This window comes from Enhydra lutris, unplaced genomic scaffold (genome assembly GCF_002288905.1).
Source record: "Enhydra lutris kenyoni isolate GAN:26980312 unplaced genomic scaffold, ASM228890v2 scaffoldscaffold9, whole genome shotgun sequence".
In the NCBI taxonomy this organism is placed as follows: Eukaryota; Metazoa; Chordata; class Mammalia; order Carnivora; family Mustelidae; genus Enhydra; species Enhydra lutris.
The window spans coordinates 76,429,432-76,456,445 of record NW_019154093.1 but is presented as its reverse complement, the minus strand read 5'-3'; the positions used below and the strand labels follow the sequence as shown (position 1 = coordinate 76,456,445).

The 27,014-nt window shown below is 55.4% G+C and overlaps 3 protein-coding genes across 3 annotated transcripts; 2 read left to right on the top strand and 1 right to left on the bottom strand.

The window, feature by feature from the left end:
• Positions 1-381: 381 nt before the first annotated feature.
• LOC111143523 (family with sequence similarity 19 member A3, C-C motif chemokine like) lies at positions 382-6,994 on the bottom strand. Its single transcript, XM_022497337.1, has 4 exons — positions 6,880-6,994; positions 6,064-6,213; positions 5,174-5,298; positions 382-814 (listed from the first exon to the last, which is right to left on the bottom strand). The coding sequence occupies exons 1-4, from the start codon at positions 6,992-6,994 to the stop codon at positions 782-784; spliced, it is 423 nt and encodes a 140-aa protein (XP_022353045.1). The 3' UTR covers positions 382-781.
• Positions 6,995-13,229: 6,235 nt separating this feature from the next.
• Positions 13,230-18,456, top strand: LOC111143559 (protein phosphatase, Mg2+/Mn2+ dependent 1J). The gene is given in 13 exon segments (XM_022497383.1): positions 13,230-13,569; positions 14,910-15,024; positions 15,475-15,516; positions 15,518-15,763; positions 16,049-16,090; positions 16,092-16,162; positions 16,453-16,537; positions 17,084-17,202; positions 17,405-17,468; positions 17,618-17,725; positions 17,854-18,005; positions 18,148-18,271; positions 18,273-18,456. Coding segments are annotated over 13 exon segments (1,518 nt in total). The 5' UTR covers positions 13,230-13,243; the 3' UTR covers positions 18,297-18,456.
• Positions 18,457-20,803: 2,347 nt separating this feature from the next.
• Positions 20,804-26,826, top strand: LOC111143038 (ras homolog family member C). Its single transcript, XM_022496469.1, has 5 exons — positions 20,804-20,884; positions 24,137-24,300; positions 24,845-24,965; positions 25,310-25,440; positions 26,222-26,826. Exons 2-5 carry the CDS (start codon positions 24,145-24,147, stop codon positions 26,393-26,395), a joined length of 582 nt encoding a protein of 193 aa, XP_022352177.1. The 5' UTR covers positions 20,804-20,884; positions 24,137-24,144; the 3' UTR covers positions 26,396-26,826.
• Positions 26,827-27,014: the final 188 nt, after the last annotated feature.

The window sequence follows — 27,014 nt, the reverse complement described above, 5'->3', positions numbered from 1 at the left end:
CTTGGCCTCCTAGTCTTTATGTCTTCATTTCTTTGGTTGTTAGGTCTCACAAATGGCACTGGAAAGGATTAAAGGGAACACAGGCACAGCCTCCAAGAAATACCAAACCCAGAAATACAACATTGAATCATCATTTTCCAGATTGCAGGCACATACTGAGAAAGGTTCAATTAAAACAGGAGGGGGGAAAAAAAACACAAAAAAACAAACAAACCAAAAAAACCAGGAGGCCAGGGATTGGCAAAAGTTTACTAGAAAGGGTCTGATAGTAAATATTTTAGGCCCTGTGGGCCTTATGGTTTCTTTGTAGTGACTCAGCTGCTGTCCCGGTAGGGAAGTAGTCCCAGACAATAACAAACAAATGAGTACAGTTATGTTCCAATAAAACTTTATTTGCAAAGGTAGTCGGTGGGCCAGATTCAACCCAGGGGCCTTAGTTTGCAGAACCCCACACTAGAATCTGAAGAAGCCAGAAGCCATCAAAACTGGCTTCACGAGTCTTCTGAACTTTGATAGGGGCTCCATTCTATCTCCTTCAGAAAGGACAAAAATCCACTGTTTTGGGTGTGGCATCAGCTTTCTTCTGATTATTTTGATTTGTTTTGTTTTGCTGTGCTTTGGTATTTTGATGTTCCTCTGAATGAGTTTTCTCGATCCCTCCTTTTTGTCTTTATTTCTCTCTTTCTGTGAATATCTCTAAATGCTTCCCATTCTTCATTTGTCCTCTTGCACCCACAGGGTTTGGAGATTGTAGAATGAGACTCTTTCACATACATCCTTGCTAAAAATCCTGGCTTCTTTTCAGGTTCCTCATCTGTATGGGAGTACAGAGGCAATGTACAGCCAAGAACACTCGTCTGGATCACTGGGTTGGATGTACCACCACCTTGCTGTGTGACTTTGAGCCAATCACCTAACCTCTCAGAGACTCCCTTTCCTCATCTGTCAAATGAGAGAGTTGGCTAACTGATCTAGCTACAGCCTCAACCTGAGGCAACTGTCTGAGGCAATTAATGACAATGTCACTCATAGACCTTAATGAAACCCACTGGAGGTCACAGAAATTAACCACATGATCCCTGGTACTTGACAACCTTCCTAAGGCTTGTGCAACTGAGGGGGTGGACATACTAGCTAACCTGAGAGAATCTGAGAGCCCAGCCCAGAGACAAATGACTCCAGGATCCCTATGCTCCAGGAAAATTAATTTGCATTCCTAAACTTCCATTAAAGTAGCTACAAAATGGCCAAAAATATTGACTCAGTTGGAAACAGGACTCTAGAGAGCTACTGTTGGAGGTGGGAGGCTTTCTCTTCTCCACTAGACCCTCCTGTGTTGTGTGGAGCTCTTCCAGCCAGATAAAGGACAGCCCTCAAATCCCACCAAATAAATGGATGAGTAGGTCATGAGGAAATGGAGGCAAATTTCAGTGCCAGAGGGAAGAGGCTTTCTCTGCAAGCACAGAGGAGGGACCTCAGGGAGGATCAGGGAACCAGGACTCTGGCTGAGGCAGGGGTTGGTGGTGGTGGTTAGCTGAGGTAGGGGCTGTGGGTGAAATTTATACAGCATCATCCTCACTCTCTCGGGCTCCCCCAGCTCCTACCCCAGCAGCCTGTGGATGAAGCAAATGGGCAAGGGGCTGTCCCCCAGCCCCCAATTTTCCTGTACACAATCTCAAGGGATGGGGAGGGAGTAGAGAAGCCCACATCCTGGCTTTCAGAAGAGCAGGCCTTTATTGTGTGACTCGGCTAAAGCTGCCTCATTTGTAGTCTAAATAATTTAGTCACCAATCTCTCAAGGAGCATTAGAAGGAAAACAAAACCCAACTCAGCCCCTCCACTTCACGGAAGGCAGGCCAGGAGGCTGGGAGGCAGCCCCAAGCTGCATAGAAAGCCTCCCTTCAAAGGTTCACAAGGACTGGCAACCTTCCAAAAATGGCCTGGGGTCTGGTTTTGTACAGCCCTTGAGCTAAGAATGGTTGTTACATTTTTTAAAAGGCTTTTTTAAAAGACAAAACACACAACAACAAAGAAAAACATGTCAGAGACTGTATATGGCTTGTAAAGCTTAAAATAATTGCTATCTGGCCGTTCCCAGAAAGTTTGCTAACCCCCTAGCCCATTCCCCAGTCTTTTTTTTTTTTTTTTTTTTAAGATTTATTTGACAGAGAGAGAGAGATCACAGGTAGGCAGAGAGGCAGGCACAGAGAGAGGGGGAAGCAGGCTCCCTGCTGAGCAGAGAGCCCGATGCGGGGCTCGATCCCAGGACCCTGAGATCATGACCTGAGCCGAAGGCAGAGGCAACCCACTGAGCCACCCAGGCGCCCCCCATTCCCCAGTCTTAAAGGAAGAGCTGACACCCTCGGACCTACTCTTTGACTACCCCACTCCCTGACCCCACCATGTGCAGAGATTCAAAGTCAGAGAGTTCTGATATTTACAGATGAGTGAGAAGCTGGCATCATTTTCCACCCCATTGCCCAAATCAGAACGAAACAAAAACAAGAAGAAACACCCTTGAGTGGAGTGAACGGTCTTGGTTCTACTGCTTGGGGAAGAAGAGGAAGCAGCAATGATGGGCTGAGGTTCAGCCTCAGTTCATCATCCGGGGGTCAGAGGTCAGCATCATCCTGGTTGGTCTCTGCTGACACCCTTCCCTTCAAGCTCCATGCCCTCGACACACACTCTGAGATCCTGGTGATCCCAGCGGATCCCAGCTGATCCTAGAGGTAACATGTACAGATGAGATACCCAACTAGCCCCTGTCTCTGAGTCCCTAAAGCCTATGTCAGTCTGACTCTGCCAACCCTCAATCCTGGACAGAGGCTCCATCCAGCCCTGCAAGAGCTCCCCTATGGCCCAGCAAGGCCTTTGAAGGTAGGGGACTGTGACCAGTCCTGGACTCCACCCAGAGCCTCTCCTGGAGCCAGAGCCTCTGAGAATTCCATACAGGCTAAGTCCTCGGGAAGAGATGTGTCAGACTAGACACAATGGGGCTGCTGGCTCAGAGTGCCCAGATGTAACTGGGCTGAGCGATCTCTGGCTATCACTGGGCCTGGTAGTAATTTTGGGGGCTGAGGGCCCAGTGGAGATCCAGTGGTCCCACATGCTGGCATGTAAGTATTCTGGACTACTTCAGGTAACAGGGACCTGTTCTAGAGTCTCCCAAGAAAAATGTTGCTGCTATCCTACCAGTCCCCTGAAGGCTTCTCTTCTTGAGATACAAACAACATGGAAGGCCCAGGTTGAATCCCATATCTGGGTTAAGCAAAAAGCCTTAGAGATTTGGAAGCCCAAACTGGGAGATCTGGGGCAGGTCCTCTTTCCTCTTTGGGACTCAGCTTCCTCATCTGTTAAAATAAGCAAACAAACAAAAACTTGAAGTCTTTGCATGGGAGTGATTTTAAGGGCCTGTATGAACCATTCCCAATGAATAGCCAAAACCAGGCCACACCTCTGCAGAGCTTTGCTGGAAAGTTGTCTGGCTTCATGTCAGCTTTCACTCCCCAAGTCAACCCAGTCCCGTGCAAATGAGGTACAGCTGGTCTCTCATGGGGGGAAAGGTTTTCCTTAGGCATGTTGGCAGCTTGCTGGGTGTTCAGACTGACGTGAGGGAGGGACGTGGCAGGTGGTGAATGTGACTTCTTGTCTTCTTGCCTTGTGCTGAGGGGTTGGCCAAAGGACCATGGGGGTCTCACCCTCACACCCCCAACATGTCCACAGAACATGACCCATATATGGTCTACATGGTATGGTCCCTTACCATGCGCATTAACCTCAATTAGCTCAGCTGTCTTTCAACAACTCTCCAACTTGACTGGACATTCCTTAAGGGCAGGAATTGTATCTTGACCTTCTTCTGGGTCCCCTAGGAGAACCCAGCACAACACCAGGTATGTGGCCAGAGATCTGTCCTTATCTGCTGAGTAACTTAACTGAGATGCCCCCTGGGAAGAGTGATTCTTCACTTGGCACAGGGCACGTGTCCAGGTAAGTGAATCTCCACTTTTGCTGGCTGATAATAATACCATTCTTCAGTCCATGGCTCAGTCAAGCTGTCCTGTCCAGCACGTGACCCAAGAGCTATCGTGTGACCTAGAGAGCAGGCAATAGAGGGAGAAAGGAATGGAGAAAGGAATGCCCAAGACTCCTCAGGAGGTGAAGGTCATATGAAGGTCATCAATGCTGTCCCCTTATCCCTAAAGCAGACTGGGAGAGCCCAGTAAATCAAACACACCTCAGAGCACTTGCTTCAGACTGGTGACCCAAACTGTAGGCACAGCATCTATGGGCGACAAATGCAAAACTATAAAACAGTGACAAATGTCACAAGCCCGGTGGTGGGTCTCACTCTCTCCTGGTCTTAACCAGGCTCAGAATGGCTGTCTCCCTTGCCTGCTTGTAGCTAGGAAGTGCTACACTTTTCCTAGCTGTGATCCTTCTCTTCTGTGCTCCCCAAATATGTGGCTCTCTTCAGAGCCCCAAAGGCTGCCTTCTCTTCTGTTTATGTGTCTGTTTGTTTGCTCTCCCGGTGGTGGGAAGGGATCTGCCTTGCCTCAAGAGTCACTCATCTTTACAAATGGTGATGGCACAGCCATGCCACTGATTAGTTATGACACACATGGAATTGCCAATGAGTTTGATACAATTTTAATTACTCCTTGTTCTGTGGCGGCAGGCAGTAAACTACGAAAGTAATAATCCTCTTGGGTGCCCTCAAGGTAAAATGAGAGCAAGACAGGTGTGAGCTGCAGGGAGTTAATCCTGGGGGTGGGGGTGGGGTCTGCGGCAGGGGTGGGTGGGCAGAGGGGCTCCCTGCACAGACTCCCCTCTGAATTATCTGGACCATTTCCTAATTCTCTATCTTGTTCTTACGGACCTGCCATTTTCTCGGAGACAAACTCACCTTAGGGAGAAGAGGAAACCAAGGCATATGGAGCATCAAGGATTGGCCCAAGACACATCAGACTTCAAATCCCGAGGCCCTAACTCCGGTCCCCAGAGTGGAGACAGTCCAGAGGGACTGTCCGGGCATGTGCCCACATAGTTCACGGATCTCAACTGAGGACACAGATCTCCTCAAAGCCCCCCACCCCTCTCCTGAGCCCTGTCCCTCCACACCCAATTCGAAGAGGGAAGAGTAGGGAGGGATAGAGGGGCCGTCCCTGGATACCTTGGTGGTTTTGACTTTGTGTCGGCTGCTGCAGCTCCATCCTGACAGATCCGGGAGCACTCTGCACTCCTCCCCCGGCAGGCAGGGCTCCATCTGACACCACCACTTCCGCAAGACGATGGAGGCTGTGTGAGCAAGGGACAAGGAGAGGCAGGGCAAGCTCTCCAAGGAGCCCTCTGGTGGGCAGATGTGGGTGTGAGCCCAAGCGGGCACCTTTACAGCCCTGCCACATGAGGGAGCTCATGAGCACGGGTGGGATCGTCGGAGAGGGGTGGGTGTGAGTGACCCCTGCGTGTCCACGTCAAGGTCACAGGGGAACAAGAGGAGGGCGTGTGTAAGAGGCCGATGGAGGAGCAGGAGGGGAAGAGGTCAAGGTCTGCTGCCCAGTTTGGGAGCAAAGATTTGTGAGACAGAATGTCTCATCTCACTCCCGCCCATCAGGCAGGGAGTGCGGATAAGAGAAAGGGCCCTCACGAACAGAACCCCTCCTTCTCTATGGAGCGGGCAGTCCCATCTGCCCTCCTCCCTGCAGAGGTTACCCATAATTTCAGACAGATCACAAAAGCCCTGGGCTGGTATGAAATTGTATCCGAGCAGATGGTGCGGCCTAGACAGACCTTCTTCTTCTTCTTCTTTTTTTTTTTTTAAGATTTTATTTATTTATTTGACAGAGTGGTCACAAGCAGGCAGAGAGGCAGGCGGGGAGGTGCGGGGGGCGAGCAGGCTTCCTGCGGAGCAGAGAGCCCAATGCGGGACTCGATCCCAGGACCGTGAGATCATGACCTGAGCGGAAGGCAGAGGCTTTAACCCACTGAGACACCCACGCGCCCCAGACAGACCTTCTTATCTCTGTGATTGGGCCCTCCCCAGTGGGCCGGTCTCTCACTCACCGTCCACGCAGGAGGGCTTTGCGCGGGTGGTGCCGGCCACCTGGCCGGAAAAGCAGGAGCACTTGACCGTCTGGGAGCGCTCCTCGATGCGGTTCCGGTTGCAGCAGCGATGAGCGGCAATCACCTCGCAGGCGCCCTGCTTCACCAGGACTGAAGTGGTGGAGATCAGGGCCCAGCCCACTCAGGAAGCCCAGCTCTCCTCCCACCTGCCCTGCTTTTTCTCGGGCCCTCTTCCCAGCCAAGGGGAGGGGTGTTCAAAGGGTGGCCTGCTGCAGGGCAGGAGGAGGAAACACGAAATCCTCCTGCTCCTTCCACGGTCTCGCTCGTCTTTCCTTCCGCCCCAGCGAGGCGGCGCTCATCCCTCTTCCACAGACTCAGGCCCTTGGGCAGAAGAAGAAAGGTGGAATTCCCCACCAGCCCTACTTCCTCCAGCTTCTTCCGGGTGAGGGCCCAGGGGCTTAAAATGCATGGGGAGGATCATCGGTTTACACAGGCTTTAGCCATCCCAAAAGGAATACCACATAATTAGGCCAGGAGGTTAGACTTAAGCCTCCTCCCCACCGCCTCTCTCCCTGCAGAACATGGTCTGGCCTGGAAGGAAAGGGAGCCACAGGTCTGCCCACAACTTCTCTGGGCTGGGATGGCAGAGTGGGGGCAGATTTTCCTGGGTGAAACACAGAAAAGGAGCCAGAAACCCTAGAATCCACATTTTACCTGGCCTTGGCGATCTGCCAGCTCTGGAATGGGGTGGAGCAGTGCCCAGCTCTCCAGACCTCCAGGAAAACCCTCCCCCAGGCTCTGTCACCTGCCCCAAACCTGTGGGAGTTGGCGGCTGCAAGGAAGCTGAGGCAAGGAGGGTCCACAGCAAGGCCAGGGAAAGTGCCAGCAGCCAGTGGCCCGTGCTCCGGTTCTGAGAGGTCCTCTCACACATCCTGGGGAGAGAAGCACACAGCCGGCTGAACACCGAGCAGGAGCTCAGCAGGGCCCAGCCCCAGCACCATGCACTTTGGGAGGCCCAGAGGTGGGCAGGATGCACACCTTATCCCCAGCGGCCCTCAGCCTGGCACAAGATCACTGTACAAGGCGGTGACTGTCCGAGAGAGAGACTGTCCAGTTGGGAAAACCACCACGGAGAGCTTTGTGGGGGAGAGGCCTTTTAAGAGGGCCTTGAAGGGTCTTGGAGGGCCACGGGAGGAACTATACTGCTGACTCCCATTTTTTTGAGCCCTTGACCCAGGCATGTCACATACATGCTCCTGCAGCCTTCACAACTGTCCTACAAAGTGGGATTATTTGTACCTATTTGACAGATGAGCAAACTGATCCTCACAAAGCCTGGACAGAACCAAAACAACCATCAATAAAGGAATGGCTAAATACATTTGTGGGGCATCTGTACAAATGCAGTTACCTCCAGGCCGCTATAACACAGAAGGAGGAAATGCTTTATGTACTGAGGCATGTAATGATCTCTAACAATAAGCCACCATGAAGGCTTATTGTGCACCACAATAAGTGCACCACAAAGTGCAGGATGGGGTGTAGAAAATGCATTAAAGGGAGGGATTTTATATATGTTGCTTAAATATGTATAAGCTAGCTCTGGAAAAGGTACCAAAGAAAACCTAGTAATATTGAGTGTCACCAAGAGGGGGAACTGGTTCACTGAGAGATGGAGGTAGAAGGGAGACTTAATCTTTTTCCCTGTTGCTTTTTTACTGGGGGACGGGGGTGGGGTGTTAAACTGTAAGAATGTAAGCAATTCTTTTTCAACAATTTTAAATTTAGAAAAGAAGAAATGACACCAGAGCTAATGGAAGTCAAATGATTGCCCCAGGCCAGGCAGCACATGGGGGTGCCCGAGCCCAGAGCCCAGAAGCCTGGCCTATTCCTACCACACCACTTGAGCTTCTTCTCCTCTAACCTTGATGGGTCAGGCCTCCCATCTATCCCAGAGGACGAGCTAGAGACAGAGGGGATCCCAAGGACACAGAGGCAGAGAGCAGCAGGAGGCTGCCCAGGCATAACAGGAGTCTGCCCCCTCCTCCACTGCACTGATGTCCTGCCCCCCTGGGACATCGCTGGAGTCCCTCAGCTGTCAGCACTGCCCTGGGATCACCAGAGGCCAAACCAAATGCTGGGACTGTGGATTAGGTTCTTGATCTCTGTCCGCACCACCATCCCCTCAACTGTCCCCTCTTTGGTGTCTCCTCACTCACTTTTTTGGGGATCTTTCAGCTTCTGTCTGTTCATCCACAGGCCTCAGACTTAACTCCACCTAGGCAAGTAGGAAAGATCCTTGGGGGTGGTGTGGACAGGAACAGAGGGAGCCTGTGGCCCTACAGGAGGTGAAGGAGCACCTGGGTGAGGACAAAAGGCGCCCTGGAGTAGAGCCCATTTCTGAAGCTGTTCCTCAAGGAGCAGGGCGGGGAGAAGAGGCTCTCCTCTGCCTTGCAAACTCTGGGAACACACAGGGCAGCTAGCCTGAGAAGAGTAGCCTGAGGATTTCTCTGGCCCAGGAGTGAAGCAGGGCAGACAGTGGGGAGGTGTCTAGGAATCAAGGCTATCACGGCTCTGGCCTTGGGAGGGAGCCGAAGGCCAAGGACGGATTTCTGAGCAGGATCTGACAAAATGTTGCTCCAAGAGGCTCTGGGAAAAGACCCCTATGTCTTGAATCCTTTTGCCTCCACCTCCTAGCTCCACTGCACCTGCGTCCTGGACTTGAGCGGAGCTGGCTCCATTCTGCCCCCGTCACTCCCATTTCCATTCTGGAGGGCTAGAATGGGGTGCCTCCGAGTCTCAGGGACCCCAGCCCGACAGCCTCTGCATTCTTCTGGAAGACCTCTCCTCCTTCAGCCTCCAAGGGGAGGTGGAGCTGAAGCAGGTAGGATGGTGGGGCTGAGAGGACTATAGGGACAGATGGAAGAAGTGGTGCCAGTACCCCAGAGATAGGTGTGTTCCACGGGTAAATGCTTCCCAGCCTTCTCAATGTATCTCTTTTCTAAGTGGGTATCTCCTCTCCCTGTCCTCTTCAGGAACCTTCATTTTGATCATTTCAAATACAGCTTTGTCTTCTCTCTCAGGCAGTCCTCATCCCTTTTTCCTCTGAGCTGCCACACCATCCAACCCAGCTCTCCTCTGAACCCAAAGACCCAAAAGATGGGGGGTGTGCTTTTGGGCTGAGCTCTTAGGCATTCTATTCCCTCCCTCGGGAGAAGGGGGAAAAGAAGCTTCTAGGGTTTGTTCTGGGCTTCCACACTCCTGCCTCAGTTTCCCAGACTGTTTTCCCCAAACCCAGATGCAAGGTATGGGGAGGCTGAATTAGCAGCCAGCATACCAGCATAGCGTTGAGGATGTGGACCAGGAGAAGCTTTAAGTTTCCCTGTCTTCTCCCGGCCCCCTCCAGCGCCCACTCACTGCTCCAAATTCTGAGCCCCAGGATCCACCCGCCCCACGGCGGTGCCCACTTGCCTCTGAGTCCGGCACCAAGACTCCGAAAGGCGGACTTCAAGCGGGAGCGGCCGGCGCGAGTGCTGTCGAGTCTGGAGCCTCGTGTCCCTCACCAAGTTGCTGCCGCGTCCCCGAGGCGGCGGAGCTTTGGCCAAACTGGCATCACGGTCATGCCCGGCCCTGCTCCGCGCACAAGGACCTCCTGGCCCACCCCGCCAGCTCTGCGAGGCCAGCCGCGGTGTTTTGGAGGCTCCCGCCGGCAGGCCAGAGAGCGTGCAGCCGCCGCCTCCTCTCTGTCGCTGGGGACCGTCCCCGCTCCGCCAGCCCGGCGCGGGCACCACAGCCTCCTCCAGGACAGCTCCCCGCGCCGCGCAGAGCGCTCGGCCGGGCGGGCTGGCCCAGACGGGCGCAGTGGCCCCTGGCGGCCGAGGCGAGAAGAGCGAAGAGAGGCCCGCCGGTCCCGCGGCGCTGTCTGCAGTCCCGGTGAACACCTCCCTGGGGCAGGCCGGGATAACCCAAAGAGGTCCCTCAAAACCCTCCGTCTTGCGGCTTTCGGGGAGGGAGGGGGCTGTGTGTGAGGAGGGACTGCCAGGATCCCCAAGGGTTTTGACTCCTGAAGATTCTAAAATTGCACGGTCCAGTAGGATAGCCACTGATTCTATGTGATTATGTAAGTTTAAACATAAATTAGATAAAACCCAAAAATTGTTTATTTGCACTGGGCTCAATAGTCACATGTAGCTGGGGATTACTGTATTGAAAAGATACAGAACATTCCCATCATTGCACAAAATTCTATTAGATAATACATTTCTAGATTGATATGTTAGCCCTTCACTGTGAAAATGTTAAAATCCAGGAGGGAAGAGCAAATGCTCTCTACCCTAGGAGTGGTGTCTTCAGGGACAGGAAGGACTAGAGGAGGCATGAGGGTGGAGGCTAAGCAGGCAGGAGGGCTGCAATAGACTGATGTTGGGTCCTTATGGATGATGGCCATGAACCCCAACTTGAGAACCAAACTTGAGACCCAAAATCCTCATTATATGAGTTGCAATATAATTGCAATTTTGTAAATCTTTACAGGGTAAGAATCTGGATGTGGAAGCATTAGACAAATGGGAGAGAGAGGTCGTCTGTGAATTTGTCTCTTAGCAGGAGGGACACTCCTCATAGTTTAAGAAGGCTTTGTGATTGGAGTAATGAGGTGGGTAGAGGTAAGGGGGGAAAGCCTACTTCTGAGCTCTGAGCCAATGCACGTGGCTTAGGATAAAGGGGCCTGTCTTGAGGATGCCCTGTCCCCCTTACTGGCCAAGGCCACACACACCCCTGGCAGGGCCAGGCACTGAACAGTCTCAGTTCTCAGAGAAGAGTATCTCCCAAGTCTGACTCTCTACCCGTCCCCTTTCCTCTTCCCCTTTCTGCTGCCTCCGGGACTAGTAGAAATGATGACTTTCTTACCAGGTTCTGGGGCAGTCTGAGGATGGAGAAAGTGTGATGATGTCAGGAATCAGAGGTAAGATGTTCAGAGAGAGGAGAGTCTTAGGATTTAGGGAGGGGGATGTGGTTCTGGAGCCCAAGAGTGCTGTTGACATCCCCACTACCCATCTGCTGCTGGAGCTAGGGATCTTTCTGTCCTGGCTCTGTGGCCTATTAGTAGCTACACCATGGTGGGTGCTGTGAAGAGCAGGTACCAGGGAGCAGGGTGACACAGAGAAGTGGGAAGCCAACTGCCCCAGAAACACTGAATAATAAAAATAGCCAGGATGTTATATTTTTTCATCAGTCTTGGCTTGCTGTTGTTGTTTATGCCATTTATCTGAGAGCTGATTCTAGTTTTTCTCGAACAGGAGGGAAATACCCATAGCAACAGCATGGTTTTTGCCTCTGTTTGCCTTTGCCAGTCTATGGGCCTTTGCATCTGATTTGTTTTTCTTTTCTTGTGACTTCTATTTTTCTGGCTGTCTCTGCCCAGAGTGTAGGTATAATTACAACAAGTCTAAAGACTCAATGAAGGGTCCCCTGAGTGGCTCAGTTGGTTAAGCGTCTGCCTTTTGACTCAGGTCATGATCTCAGGGTCCTGGTATCAAGCCCCATATTGAGCTTTCTGCTCAGTGGGGAGTCTATTTCTCCCTCTCCCTCTGCATCTCCCGCCCCCCACCCCCACCCCAGCTCATGATCTGTCTCAAATAAGTAAGTAAATAAATAAATAAATAAATACCTGAATGACCATTATGAGATGTTTATTTGGAAGCTGGGAGGAAAGCCACTTCTTCTGGCACCCCAGCTCAACCTGCAGTCACTCGGAGGCACCAATAGTCTGAGCGGTCCTGGCGTTGAACTTGCCCTGCTTGTCCAGCCAGACAAGCTCAGGAAAAAAGAGGGCTATGTTCAGGGAGCATTCTGCCCACAGAGCCCAGTGATGGGGTCCCAACCATGAACTCGGTGCTAGTGATTCCTGAGAGCTACCCTGACTTACATTAGGGCCACAGGGCCTTGTCCCCATTTGGACAGTGCATGGGGCAAGAGGTGTCTCTAGAAATGTACTGATCAATTACCCGATAGCAGGCTTAGGAACAGGGCTCCTTGGGCATCAAAGTTGGTATTACCGGTGCCTTGCAAGCAAACGCTTAGCCTGGCCTCTGTCTCCCCCTGGCGGTGCCTACAGATCTTGTTCAGCCTGCAGGCTCAGCCTCTGCGGGGGGGGGGGAGTGGAAGAGGGGGAACCCTCACTCTTCTCTCTGCCATTCACCTGCTCCTTAGTCCTTCCTCCACGATCCAGACAAATCAGCTTGGTTCATCAGACAGAACGGAGTTTGGGCGTTTGGGGACTGGCACGGGTGTGAGTCATTGGCTGTGTGACCTCTTGAGACAAGTCCTGTAAACGACGGGTGCGTCATCGGTAAAAAGAACTTAACACCCACCTCGAAGGGCTGCTGTTTGGTATAAATGGTCTAATATGTGGAAAGTGCTTTGTAGCGGGACTACTATACAGTAAGTCGGAGCAGTTATTGTTATTAACTAGCCGTGCTGTGGTCAGGGGAAGCCTAAATGTGTGAGGAAACTGGGTCCTGAGAAGCAAAGCGGAGTCAGAGCGGCAACCGCTCTCTCAGATCTAGAAGTGGTCGTCAATGGGGAACAGCGCCGTCTGGAGCCCAAGAACCTAGCCCCGGCTCCCTAATTCAGGGTGGTCGGCTCCAGTCCGCGTCGTTAGCACCTCCAGCACCAGCTCCTCGCCCTCGCTCTCACTCCGGCAGCCCCAGCCAGAGGTGTTGTCACACCAGGTGCTTCACACCCAGCGGTGGCGGAAGCTGCTGGTTTCGCTCTGAGGTCACCAGCTCCATCACCCTCCGGGCAGGCTGGCTGCTACGAACCGAGGGCGAGGAGACCTTCCCCCCGTCACAATGGGGAAGTTCTAGCTGATGTCTCATCTAGAGCACGGCTGAAATAGTGTGTGCTTCCCTCCGTCCCCTTCCCATGACTGCAGACCCTACTGCCGCAAAGGAGCCGAGGCGGAGGGAAGCCGAACATCGCGGCTTAGCGAGCTGTGAGCTGATGGGGCGGTGCCAGGGGCGGCCCAGAGCTGGAGGAAGTTTTGCCGGGACCCACCCTGCCCGCCCAGAGCCAATGGCGGGGGAGAGCCCGCAGGAGCGAGCACCGCCCACCGCGCGTCCTAGGGGGAGGGGCCCGCCTGGGGGCGGGGCCACGGCCGAGGGCGGGGCAGGGAGGCAGCATGCTAAACCGGGTGCGCTCGGCGGTGGCGCACCTGGTGAGCTCCGGGGGCGCCCCGCCTCCGCGCCCCAAGTCCCCAGACCTGCCCAACGCGCCGTCCCCGCAGACCGCCGCTCCTCCAGAAGCGCCCAGGAGTCCTCCGGCGACGGCTGGGAGCGGGAGCGCCGCGCCGGCGAAGACAGTAGAGGCTCGAGCGAGTTTCTCCCGACCGACCTTCCTGCAGCTAAGCCCGGGGGGGCTGCGACGCGCCGATGACCACGCTGGCCGGGCTGTGCAAAGCCCCCCGGACACGGGCCGTCGCCTGCCCTGGAGCACGGGCTACGCCGAGTGAGCGCCCCCGGGAACACCCTAGGCGGGATGGGACCCCCCCAGCCCCCAGCCCCTTCCCCAGCTGGGCATCCCCGGCGCTGGGATGCGTGCCCCTCGCCGTGCTCGGCGCGGGGAGCTCCCTTCTCCCAGGACCTTTGCTTTCCTTTGGGCTTCGGGCCGCAGCCCTCTCCCCCCCCAGCCCTTTCTCAAGTCGGTGCAGTCTTCCTCAGGACCTTCCAGCTCGTTGACTACCCTCACCGGCGCCGCCTCAGGACCTTCTTCCCTTCCAGAGCCCGGAGGGTGGAGGGCCCGGTGGAGGATGAGTTGGCCAGTTCTCAGTCGGGGCCCGGCAGTTTAATGGCTAAGGGAGGCGGGGTTTCGGGTGGGGGTGCGCTTTTAATAGAGGAGATGGCGTTTGGAAAGACTTGCTCCTGGGCTTCCCGACCCCAGCGCCCCAGTTCTCTGTCCGTCTTACCGTTCCCCTCCCCCTCCACACCCAGAAATAGCCCGCGACACCAGGCGGCCTCAGGCTTCCTCAGGGGCGGGGGAGGGGGCCGCCCGAGGAAGCAGGAGGGTCCCCTTTGAATGCCTCTCGGAGGGAGGGCAATGGCTCGGGGCTGGCAAGGAAGTGGAACCCGGTCTTAGTGGGGAGCAGGCGGCTGACTCCCGGCCGGGTGTATTTTTAATGTCTGTACTGGAAAAGCAGAACACTGAGGGAGATGGGGGCGCTGAGGCCGCCGAGGCTGGTGGCTGGTAGATCCGTGGCCCACCATTAGCTCCTTTAGCTTTCTGTTTGGGAAGAGTTGGTGGTTCTGTGACTTCTGCGCAGTCCAGGTGGGCTTCTATCCCTACCCCATTTCAATTCCTCTTTCCCTATCTGGGCTGGAGCATTTCCTCACTGCCAAAGCCGCAGAAACTTTCACTGGATGATTTTAAGATAAAGGTGGGTGTGCCCATGAGGGTGGGGTGCTGTGGACAAAGCACTAGAAAAGTTGATTAGGCTTCAGGGTGGGATGTAGGGGGTTGGCAAGCAGGGCAGTAAGATCCCTGCTGCCCCTGTCCAGCCCCTTCCCCAGCAGCCCGTGGGAGTGCCCCTTTTGCCAGGGATGGGGGAACTGAGGCAGGAACGTGCTGCTGCTGGCCTTCCTATGAGGTGGTGGGGCCCGACACCCAGACAGTACTCCTTGTGCCTTGCCCTGCCTCCCTTCTCCTCCTCTTTCTGGCCTGGATCCCAGGCGGCTGTGACCTTTCTCAGTTTGGCCAGCAGGCTAGAGAGGGTGTGTGTGTGTGTGTAAGGTGGGGGTTATTCCAGGACCTGGTCTGGTGTCCAACCTGATGTGGTCACTCTGGCCTGGCAGGGTCATCAACGCGGGCAAAAGCCGGCACAATGAGGACCAGGCTTGCTGTGAGGTGGTGTATGTGGAAGGACGGAGGAGTGTTTCAGGGGCACCTGGGGAGCCTAGCCAAGGCCAGGTAAGCCCCCACCGCCTTCCCTTGACTCCAGAGATATGGTAACACCTCTTCCCGGGGATTCTGGCATCCTGTTTTAAATCTCAGACCTAACTAACTCCTAACTCACTAGCTTTCTACCTCTGGCACAGAACTGGCATTGACCAATTAGAATGTCAGTGTAAATATTCAGTTTACCACTTAGAGTATAAGTCCTCCCATCTTTATGGATGGTTTAATTCATTGCCAGTGTTTATTTTTGTGTCTTTTATCCTCTGAGTTTGGCTTTTTTGATGCTTTACTTTCTGACACATAATAGGTCCTTGGTAAATGAGCAAATAAATCTAATTTACTTTTCATACCAAACTCTGACCTCTTCTCTGATGTTTACATGGTTGCCCAGAGTCTTGCTCTTCTTCTCCTTGCATCACACACACACAATCCCTTATTCACCTCCAACTTTTCCTCCTCCAGGGACTCTGCTTCTACTACTGGGGCCTGTTTGATGGGCATGCAGGGGGGGGGAGCTGCTGAAATGGCCTCCAGGCTCCTGCATCGCCACATCCGGGAGCAGCTAAAGGACCTGGTAGAGATACTCCAGGACCCCTCGCCACCTCCTCTCTGCCTCCCGTCTACCCCAGGAGCCCCAGGTTCCTCTGATTCTTCTTACTTGGTTGGTTCTCAGTCCTGCTGGTCTTCACAGAAGGAAGTGACCCATGAGAGCCTGGTAGTGGGGGCCATTGAGAATGCCTTCCAGTTCATGGTGAGTGGGTGCCCCCCCCCCAAGCAGGAGCCTGCTAGGCAGATACTCTGGTCCACTGTGTACAGAAATCAAGTGGTGTGAGGGGTCCTGAGTACCCACAACACCTTGGAGGGCCTGAGCAGAGCTTGGTTCAGAGGGGAGGAAAGAGGGGGTTACACCCATGTCTGCCCTCCTCTCCTCTAGGGTGGCTTGGCTGGGCCAGTTTATTTCTGCAGTTGGGGGCGGTGGTTGTGTACCTGGAAACTCTCCTTCATTCACCCCCTCTGACCCTTCCTCACATGGCAGGATGAGCAGATGGCCCGGGAGCGGCGTGGCCACCAAGTGGAGGGGGGGCTGCTGTGCACTGGTTGTGGTCTACTTGCTAGGCAAGGTGTATGTGGCCAATGCAGGTGACAGCAGGTATGGGGAGCAGGGTTTGAGAATGCTTACAGGGGGTCACACATGCTGGGATGGGGGGAATAGAAGAGAATGAGGCGGTGGGTGTTAAAAAAATCAAAAACCAGAGAGAAGGATGGTGTCAGGAGCAGTCACAGCCATAAGGGATGGCCTGAAATAGCCACGAGGGGAGGAAAGATGGGGGTCTGGCTGAGGAACCCCTAGGGTCATTGTGGGGAAGGCCTGGTCTTTCTGGAATTCTCCACAAGGGGGCTGAGGAGAGCCTGGCCCAAACCTTTTCTTTCTCTGGGCAGAGCCATCATTGTCCGGAATGGTGAAATCATTCCAATGTCCCGGGAGTTCACCCCGGAGACTGAGCGCCAGCGTCTTCAGCTGCTTGTAAGTAGGAACTAACCTCCCTGCTCCCATTCTTTGTTGACTCTCGTGGCTCTCTATAGCCTATGCTATCCCCCCCTACCCCCACCACCGCTGGGAAAGCCCCTCTACTCTGCAGAAAAGGGCTGAGCTGGTGGTGTATGTGGCAGGAAGGAACGTGGGCTACTCCACTGTGGCCCCCGCTGAGGAAGGAAGTGGAGTCAGAGGTGGGGAAAGGAAGTAGCAAAGGCCCCTGAAAGGCAGGATGGTTTAGTGCTTTAAAGGACTGACTCTGGAGCTGGACCGCCTGGGATTGAACCCCAGTTCGAGTCCTTTGCTAATTGTCGGACCTGCAGATGGTTCCCTTAACTTGAGTCAGTAGCTCCTGCCTTCAGGGTCATGAGGTTAGGCGAGTTCATACACCTTATTTGTATTAGAACAATGCATGGCACCTGGCAAAGAAAGCCCACTTAAGGCCCTGCAGTAATTAACATCATCTACGCGCCAGGGTGTGCGCTAAGCCTAATGCCTCCCCGGGCCTCTGCTCTGTCCGGCTGCTCCCGACCCCAGGGCTTCCTGAAACCAGAGCTGCTAGGTGGTGAATTCACCCACCTTGAGTTCCCCCGCAGAATTCAGCCGAAGGAGCTGGGCCAGAGGATGCTGTACCGGGACCAGAACATGACCGGCTGGTAACACTTCCCTCTGAGCTGGGGCCCATTCCCATGGCAACACAACCAGTCCCTCACCAGCAGCAAGGTGGAAGCCGGAGGCGGGTCGGTGGGGGGGGATTGGGGGGATGTCCTTCTTAGGGGTTTGTGTGAGGGGCGTGGCTCCTCTGGGAGAGGGGCTTTGATGCCTGGGTGATGCCTCCTCTACTCCCCCCCTCCCCAGGGCCTACAAAAAGATCGAGCTGGAGGATCTCAGGTTTCCTCTGGTCTGTGGGGAGGGCAAAAAGGTAAACATGGTAGAGGTGGGAGAGGGCAGGAGGACCCACCACAACTTGTCTAGGGAGGTGGAGGTTCTACCCCAGGGCAGGAGTGGGAGGGCCCACAGCTTCAGAGGCTGGGAGAGGGCCAGGGTAGCACCCATGCTCATTCCCTTTAGGCTCGTGTGATGGCCACCATCGGGGTGACCCGGGGCTTGGGAGACCACAACCTCAAGGTCTGCAGCTCCACTCTGCCCATTAAGCCCTTCCTCTCCTGCTTCCCGGAGGTGAGCCGTATGGGGGCTTCCTCAACTAGACCTTTCCCCCTCCGGGGGCCCAAGCTGGTTTTCTTCCAGGGTCCCTTTGTCCCGCAGCTTCTTCTCCACTCTCTTCTCCACTCTCTTCTCCCTGCCAGGTGCGAGTGTACGACCTGACACAGTATGAGCACTGCCCAGATGACGTGCTAGTCCTGGGAACAGATGGACTGTGGGATGTCACCAGTGACTGTGAGGTAGCTGCCACTGTGGACAGGGTGCTGTCAGCCTATGAGCCCAATGACTCCAGCAGGTAGGGCTTGTGTGGAGGTGCAGGGATGACAGTGGGGAAGGTAGGGGCAAAGGGAAGCAATGCTTGGGGACCCACCTGAGGGCGTGTGTATCGATCTTCCCGTATACATGTTGGAACATGAGTGCACGTGTGCTCCTGGCAGGTACACAGCTCTGGCCCAAGCTCTGGTCCTGGGGGCCCGGGGCACTCCCCGGGACCGTGGCTGGCGTCTCCCCAACAACAAGCTGGGTTCCGGGGATGACATCTCGGTCTTCGTCATCCCCCTGGGGGGGGCCAGGCAGTTACTCCTGAGGGGCTCAGCCCCACCCCTTCCACCACCATCCTAGCCCCTCTGTGCTAACCCTCTGCCAACCCAGACTCTGAACTTGTCTCCCTCACCTTCTTTAGCGCTAATGTAAGGAGTGTCAATTTGATCCAGAATTAATAGCTAGTGGCAAATAAACCCAATGGATAAAAATGTGTGTCTTTATTTACTTTGATGAGAAACGAAAAGGCTCTTTCAGGTGGTGCAAAGCTGTCCTAAAAATGTAGCGCTCCCAGTTTCCGTCTTCAACCTCCGCTTGTCCCACTCCACGTGCCCTCATCCACTTCTATGGCTTCACCCACCTGGTGGTGTTTTCCAAGTCAGTATTTCCCCCCCAGATTGTTCATTGTTCCTGAGCTTTAGGCCCGCGTGTCCTAGCCGTCTCCTGAACATCTAGACATCCCACAGGCATTCCAACTCCACGTACTTCAAACAGAATCCACCATGGCCCTACAAACGTGTGCCCTCTCCTGGTTCATCATGTCCATGGGCACCAGCTCTTCAGCCCAAGTTAAAAATCTTGGCGCTGGTCACCTTTGGCTTCTGGCTTTTACCCAGCAAGTGAATCAATCAGGACATGCCATTGATTACATACCACACAATATATTTCCTATTCGTCCACCTAGCCCCACTCCTACTGTTATTACCACATTAGGCTCCTAACCATGTCTCCAGGTCATGTCCCTATATTCCCGAATGTGATCTTGCTGCAGTGTGAATCTAAGTTGGTTCTTGAGAGAACATTTCAGTGGCTCCCTACTGCCCCTAGGCCAAAATCAACACCCAACTGCTGAGTGTGGCATCCAAGGACATTCACCATTTGTCCATTGTGTCCTCCTCTAGCCCTGTCTTTCCGCCCAGTCGCTACCCTCCTGGGGGTTCCATAACTCTTGGGGCCTGTTGGGGCTCCAGCCCATTTAATATCTACTCATCACCTTATCTGGAAGACTTCACTTGTCCTTCAGAGATGGGTATCCCATAGTCCATGCGTGCCCCCAGGACAGCCACTGCATCCTGTAAATACAGCTGTCTACATGGAGGAGCAGTGAAGGGCGGAGGCTCTAGAGTCCTGTTCCCCTGGTCCTCTGCAACCTCTCTGAGCCTCAGTTTGCTTCTCAGCAAAATGGGAGTAAAAGTGCTTCCACAGAGTTGTCTTAAGGACTTAAATCTGAATGTGGAGTCAGGTACATGCAATAAGGGTTCAGTAACTTGATATCTTTAAGTTGTGTGTTTCGAATTTAGACTGTAAGTTCTTAGATGACCCAAATCAATCGGAACTGAGCATGTAGCTCTCAGTTCACACTCAGTGTGTATTTATGGCGTGGGTGAAGAGGCCTGGGGGCCAGAGTTCCCTGGACCTCAGCTTACTCATTTATCAAATGTGTGGGCTGCACTTCAGAGCTTTAAAATCTACCTGACTTCTGACATTCATTCATTCAGACAATATTTTTGTAAAACTTAGGTGCCACACAGCGTGCCAGTTAGTGGGGAGGGACAGGAGGAGCTTAAAGGACATCAGGGAGAGAGCACCAACCCTGAAGCCAGGCAGGCCTGACTATCTGAACTCTCACTCTGCTCCATACACACCGCAAAAGTTTCGGCAAGCCCCTTAACTTCTTAGTTAAGGAGAGAAAGTTCAAGAGAAACTAAGAAACTTAGTTTCCTTGCAGGCAAAAGGAGATGGGTACACTTAACCCAAAGATCCCCGATGAGCTCTCAAAGGGCTGAGCTGTGTAGCAAACAGGTCACAAACTAATGAAGTAGCGGCAGACTTCTCATCCTCCGTTGTCATCCACCTCAGGAGGAAAAGAGACACACGCGTAGGTAAATAACCCAATGCGACACATCAGCTTGGGCCAAGTGTCCCTAGCGGCACCGAAATAACGCACTGGGGGGGGTGGGTAGAAGCTGACTTCCCAGCTGGGGATCAGGAAAGGCCTCCAGGAATGCCCTTTGAGGGGTACGCAGTAATTGGACTCAAGGAAATTCCAGGCAGGGGGAAGGGAATTGTCAAGTGGAAAGGGGGCCTGGGTCTCAAAGGGTCTGAAAAGTCCTCAGGGCTGGGGCGTGATGTTGGGCAGTACTTACACGACAGGATTTTACGAGCGGGGGCGGGGGGGGGCGTCTTCCGCAGACCCCTCCCGCGAGGTCCCGGGAGGTGTAGGCGCGCGTGGCGGGTTGGCCACGGGAGGGCAGCAGCGGCCCTTTCCCGACCCCACCCCGAGCGCCTCGCAACTTTCCCGACGCCGGTCCGCCCCTGGGGGCTGGAAGGCTGGGTAGAGGCTGGAAGGCTGGGTAGAGGCTGGGTCTTCGAGGGGTCCCGCCCGCCGCCCACTCCCCGACCGCCCGTCGATCCCACCCTCGACCCCCGCTAGTAGCCTGGGCAAGCCGCGGAGGCCCCAGGCTGGGCGGTGGGCAGGCGGAGCCAAGGGCCGACCCCCCGCCCCCGGCCGGTCCCTCCCCCTGGCGGTCCCGCCTCTCCCCGCAGCGGCGCTGAAGGAGGGCGGGGCAGGGCCCCCCGGGTCAGTCTCAGCCTCCGGCACTGGCCGCGCAGCTGGAGGCGGCGGAGCGGAAGGTACCCGGGGCCGGGGGCTGGGGTGGCGGGGTGTCCCAGGAACTCGTTCCCGGGAGAGCACTTTTCGCCCTCCTCCGCTTGGCCGGAGCTCGGGCCGCCGGGAGGGGAGGGGGCTTCGGCCAGAGCGCGGGCCGCCCTCCTTCCCCTGGGACGCGCGGCGTCGGGACTGTGCGGGAGTCGGCCGGGCTGGCCCCTCCCTGGGCCGCGGCGAGGGCTCTCCCCCACCCCACCACGGGAACTGCCCGGCGGGGCCTCTGGCCTCCTGTGTCCGAGCCTGTGTCCCTGCCCTTCCCCGCCCGGCTTCCCGGAATCTGTCCCGCCGGGCGAGAAGCCAGGAGGCAACTTGGGTCTCCGCGAGGGAGCCTCAGTGCAGGCGCTCAGACTCGCAGGCGGGTCTTCCCGATGTGGACCTGGGCCGGGTGTGGGTCTAGGCTCGAATCCGGCTGGAGGTGGGAATTCCCCCCAGACCGGGCCGGCGGAATGGCGGGAATAGGGTCGTGGTGTGACCGAGTGGGGCCTGCCACAGCTCCCAGAGGTCTGGACGCCTCCCTAGACGGTTCCATGGAGTGTGCCTGGGGCGGGATGTAGGGGTGGTTGGGAAGGATCTCGCTCGTTTTTATGTATGCAGCAATCTCCTCCCTTCCACACCCCTCCCTCCCTGCACCCCCACAGACCTGGCCGGAGATTATCCTGGGGCTTTGTGCTGGGAGGGTCCGAGGCTGAGTCCTGCGCTCTCTTCTGGTTTTAAAGTTGAGGTGGTATCGGATTCGTTCTCTGGCCCTCAGGGCTGGCCTACAGGGGACAGCCCAGCTCTGGGTCATCTGGAAATCTAGAGAATGATTGAGGAAATGGTGGGATGTCTTGTCTGCAGGCAGCACCCAGGAGCTTCAGGCTCCATTCCAGCCTCTGTGTCAGGTCGGGGTGGGGTCGGGAAAGGGCCGCTGCTGACGGTCTTAGGGTCAGTGGGGCAGTTCTTCTGGCGCTGCCTCTCACAGGGAGCTGTTTTCCTTGCCATGTTGGCCTTGGGCCTAGTGGCCTGGCCTGGGCCTAGGCCAGCTGCTCTTCTTGTCCAATGAGAGCCGGAAGGGAAAGTTTTCTCATTGAGCTGGGGGCTCCAGGTCACTTAATGCATGCCCTTGCCTCTGAATTCTGTCCTGTGCCTCCCACCATCTGGTGCCACTGAGACTAACCTGCTGTAGGAGGCCAGTGGCATGCTCACACCTAAGCAGCTGTACTCGCCATGGTGGTGACTGTCACCATAGTGGTCATGTCCCAGATGGGGCTGCTCCAGCCTGTTTTTGCACTGCTGGACTAGTGGAACTAGCAGGAGTGGGGGGAGTTGATCCCCTGGGCAGAATTTCCAGGGAGAACCCCCTTTCTGAAGGTGGTTTCCATTTTTGAAAGGATCTACTGGCATGGTGAATGCCTTCTTGCCTGTCTCTCGGGGTACCGGGAAGGGAGCCCCTTTTGTGGTGGGGAGAGTGTGGCCGTATCCTCTCAACTCCTATAAATTCTCTCTGACTCATATCCACTTCTCTCATCCCAGTTTTGTGCCCTTGTGTGTGTGTGTGTGTGTGTGTGTCTGTGTGTGTTTGAGAGGAGGGAGGCCACCCAGGATCCCACCGTTTGGAGAGAACCAGTTTTGGGCTTGGAGTATTCTCTTTCCTAAAACGCAGCCCAAGCCAGGGCTGTGGGGTGGTGGTGGTCTGTGGGGAGTACAGGAGTTCAGCCCAGTTTGACAGGATGTGGGACTGAGAGAAAAAGCCAGGTTTGGGGCTGAGATCAGGTTACCATCCCCTTCTCTCTTAACTGCTCGCTGCCTGGTTGGTGAGGCGACTGGCCCCTGTTCAGCTCTTTTTGGGAGCTCCTCCCAGCTCCGGCTCCGGTTCTAGCCCCCTCCCCCTTCCCAACAGCCTCGATGGCCATCTAGGCTCCGCAGCCCGCCCTCTCTTCCTTCCAGGCTGGAGGCCTGGGAACCTCAGATGGCTTGGAGGGCAGCTGCTCTCCCCAGGGAGGGAGGAAGTGAGGCTCAGTTCAGGGGCAGGGAGGCCGGGTAGGTGTGATGAACTGTGCAGATGCTCGCTTGGGTGTGTTGGGGGCCGGGGACATACGGAAACCTCAGGAAGCTGACTCTTTGCCCTGAGTCACAGGGAGGGGTGGTGGGCAGGGCCTGGGGGTGAGCTGGACGGAGAGTGGGGGAAGGGGCTGTTCCAGAGGATGGGTGGAGGTGATTCCCTAGTGGATTATTCTCGGTCACTCTGCTGTGGTGGATGTGTGGCTCCCTACAGTGTGGTCATTGTCCCCTGCCTGGGGCTGAGTGACCCAGTGTTGCTGCCAGGCCCAGGAGGAAGGGGGGGGGGGGGGGAGACTGCCCCAATGTGGGCTGTGGGCACTGCCGGGACTGAGCCTCCTTTGTGTGACTCGGGGCTGGCTTTGGGGACTGGGCTGGGGTGGGCCAGGGAAGCCGGTTGGCTGCTGCGGCCCTCTGTCTGGGTTTCCCTGCCTCCTCTTTTTCCCATAGCTGGGGTGATAGGTAGAAAAGGCAACAGACTCCAGAGTCACACAGCCCTGTGTGCCCTGAATGCCATCCCTGTCATGACTCGGAACACACATTGTAACCTTCCTGAGCCTCACTTTCCTAGTGTGTCGGAATGGGAAGGAAGCATGCCATCCACCTTTGCAGGCTTCCGGGACTGAGGGAGATGATCTTTGTCCGAATGCTCAGGACGCTTTCCCTTACCCACCTGTCACCTGGTCGTTGCTTCTGCCAGCCTGTGGGAGAGGGACTCCTCGCTTGTGGCGAGGCAGGCATGACTTGTCCTGAGTGAGGGACGATGTGTTCTTGATTGGACCCTAGTGATTATGAAACTTTAAAAAAGTACCAAATCCTGCGTGAAGTCTGACTTGAAGGCCTGGTATATATACCAGATTCAAGCTGCCTCTTCCGGGCATGTCCCTAATCCCCGAGCACCCCTCTAAGTGTCCAGAACCCCACAGTTGGCTCCCAGGTGAGTGGCTCTCCCACCTTCATATTCTGACCTGTCTGGGGAGTCCTGCTCCTGCTCCTGCCCCAGAGATTACGATTTCAAGATCAGTTGTCTGAACGATTGGTTCTTGGCAAGAACACACTTGAGCAGGCCCCTTTCCCTCCCTTTGCTGGAGGCTTTGTTTCCAGGTCTTGGGGAGCCCCCAAAGAAACGTTCTTGGTTTTACTGGCTTTTCCCCAAACCCACCCTGCCTTTTTCCTGTCAGCCCCAGCCATGGCTGCGATCCGAAAGAAGCTGGTGATTGTGGGGGATGGGGCCTGTGGGAAGACCTGCCTCCTCATCGTCTTCAGCAAGGATCAGTTCCCCGAAGTCTACGTCCCCACGGTCTTCGAGAACTACATCGCAGACATAGAGGTGGACGGCAAACAGGTGAAGGCCAAGAACCCTTCTTGTCTCCCCCTGGGAGCCCCACCCTGTTGCTGTAGACCTTGGATAGCCTTCCTCACCGCCCACCCACCCCTTCCTCCACTCTCCCTGCTGGAACCAGTGCAAGTTAGGAAGCGAAATTGTAGTTTTAGGAAACCTAGCCACACTTCCTGGGTCTCTACGCCCTGACTCTGTAATCTGGGCCTGCTCCTTTTGCCTCTGAGTTTAAGCCCCTCTGACTGCAAAATGGGGAGTGGTAAGGCTTCCTTCAAAAGGCTTTGTGACTTAAAATCAAATTGTGGTGCTCACAACAGCTCATAAGCTACATACAGATCAAGCGCCCATGTCTCAGGGCGCTTGTTTCTAGAAACTCACCAAATCTATACTGCGGGACGGTGACTCGCATTGTCCCTGGCACACACCAAGTGCTCAAGAGATAGCTGTTGAGTGAACCTAAAGGACCCATGGTTTCAGAGGACCTCTGGGTGGCCAGGGAGGGGGTGGAACTGGGACCTGCAGGCAGCTACTCACTGGCCCCCTGTGGCAGGTGGAGCTGGCGCTGTGGGACACAGCCGGGCAGGAGGACTACGATCGGCTGCGGCCTCTCTCCTACCCGGACACTGATGTCATCCTCATGTGCTTCTCCATCGACAGCCCCGACAGCCTGGGTGAGGTGGGGGTGAGGGTGATGGAGGAAGGGCACGGGGGAGCCCTTGGAATCAGCCACCCCGAGGTAGCTCATCTTGGCTCATTTCAGCCACCTTCCGAGACAGGGTGCTGTTAGCCACCTGTGCTGGGGCCGGGGTGGGGAGGTGGGGGCTCTGGTCCTTGGGAGGGCTCAGAGGGGGTCCTGTGGGGGCGGGGGGGGGCGCTCTGAGCTGTTCAAGGGACTGTTGTGCCCTAGAACCTCTAACAACTGCTCTTGGGAGAGAAGGGAGCCCCAGGGGGCGGGGGGGGGAGGGTTTCTAGCCTAAGTGGAGGCACCGACACCTGCTGGGACGTGTCTGTGCAGAAAACATTCCTGAGAAGTGGACCCCGGAGGTGAAGCACTTCTGCCCCAACGTGCCCATCATCCTAGTGGGGAATAAGAAGGACCTAAGGCAAGACGAACATACCAGGAGAGAGCTGGCCAAGATGAAGCAGGTGGGTAGGGCAGCCAGGCCGGGAGCCCCTGGAGTGAGGCCTACACTCCAGCTGACCTCTCTCGTGAGGAAGAACCGGAAGGGCCCTTTGTCTCCTGTCCAGTGTCTGATGAAATGTGGTCAAAATCGTGACTTGTCCAAGGTCACTTGTCATTTCAATGTCATCTATTGTCCCTTCCTGTTGAGTCAGGACTATTAAGAGGCGTACCCACCCCCAAAAGCAGCTTCTTACAATAGGTGTTTTGCTTGGGGTATGCAGGTTGGGCCATCAGTGTATACCTGGGAGGTGTGAGCAGACATGGACGGGGAAGGCGGGCATTGGAAATGGCCTGGAGAGTGAGGGTGCTGGCTTATCTGGGAAGTGGCTCTCTGGCCAGAGGACTAGGGCTTATTACAGAAGTTGCCAGGACGAGGAATATGGATTTTCCCAGAAGGATAATTATGGCCAAGTCCTAAACCTGGTCCCACCTGTGTTAGAGAAATTCTTTCGGTAGAGCATGGGGTGTGAGAACTGTGGTGGGGAAGGTTGGTTAGGAGGCAGCAGATACTATTTGGGCCAGAGGAGGATGTACCATGGGGTAACTGGGCCAAGGGAGGCCATTTTTAATGTAAATGTCTTGGGTCCTCACCCAGTAACTATCCAGGGAGGCTGGGACTTGGGTGCTTTGTTGGTTGAGGGCTGGTGGAGGTATTTGTTCTAGTCACTACACCTTACAGGTCAAATGGGGAGAGGTACACTTGGCCACCAGCTTCCTTTGACATCTAGCCTTCTGTCTTCTCAGGAACCTGTGCGATCTGAGGAGGGCCGGGACATGGCGAACCGGATCAGTGCCTTTGGCTACCTCGAGTGCTCAGCCAAGACCAAGGAGGGGGTGAGGGAGGTATTCGAGATGGCCACTCGGGCCGGCCTCCAGGTTCGCAAGAATAAGCGCAGGAGGGGTTGTCCCATTCTCTGAGACCATCGAGGCCTCCCCTCTTCCCCCCCCTTCCTTCCACAGGGGGCAGAAGCTGCCATTTCCTGGTCCCACCCCCTTAGGGCTCCTTGGCAAAGGCTCCCTTTTCAGTTCCCTCCTGCCCAGGACTGCATCTGAGTTCCCCAGCCCCACTGGCCCCCAAGGTGATGGTGGTAGGTGGCTCTCCCTCCACACTCTGGGTACCTAGGGCAATTCCCTGCCCTTTGGAGTAGAGTCCCTCCTCCAGCTGCCTTGGTCCAGGGGTGGGGCTCTGGATCCCTTTGGCCTTCCCCAGAGGATCATCACACACCAGCACTTTATACACTTCTGGCTCACAGGAGTGTCTGGGGTAGGGGACTTGGAGGGTGCAACCCTGAGCCCCGGGTCTCTGGCTCTACTTGGGGGGGGGGGGGCATGAATAAAGGCCACAGGCTCCTACGTGTGTGATAGCTTCCTGTCTGTCTCTTCCTGGTCCCTATCTTGGCTGTGAGCTGAGTCCCATCTCTAAGTTGCTTGCCAGGCTGGCCCCCAGTCTGCAAAGGCAGGACTCCCCAGCAGGCAGGGTGGAGTCTGGGAGCAAAGGATGAGGTCATGCCTGGCTCTGGGCCTTGGAGGCGGGTGA

What these genes read in the sequence shown, in the direction of transcription:
- LOC111143523 (XM_022497337.1), bottom strand. Translation starts at nt 6,994, where the DNA reads ATGTGTGAGAGGACCTCTCAGAACCGGAGCACGGGCCACTGGCTGCTG. An exon ending in GCAGCCGCCAACTCCCACAG is followed by an intron (nt 6,214 to 6,879) that starts GTTTGGGGCAGG and finishes CCACCACTTCAG; the next exon opens with TCCTGGTGAAGCAGGGCGCC. An exon ending in ACAAAGTCAAAACCACCAAG is followed by an intron (nt 815 to 5,173) that starts GTATCCAGGGAC and finishes ACTCCCATACAG; the next exon opens with ATGAGGAACCTGAAAAGAAG.
- LOC111143038 (XM_022496469.1), top strand. Translation starts at nt 24,145, where the DNA reads ATGGCTGCGATCCGAAAGAAGCTGGTGATTGTGGGGGATGGGGCCTGT. An exon ending in CGACAGCCCCGACAGCCTGG is followed by an intron (nt 24,966 to 25,309) that starts GTGAGGTGGGGG and finishes GTGTCTGTGCAG; the next exon opens with AAAACATTCCTGAGAAGTGG. An exon ending in AGCTGGCCAAGATGAAGCAG is followed by an intron (nt 25,441 to 26,221) that starts GTGGGTAGGGCA and finishes CTGTCTTCTCAG; the next exon opens with GAACCTGTGCGATCTGAGGA.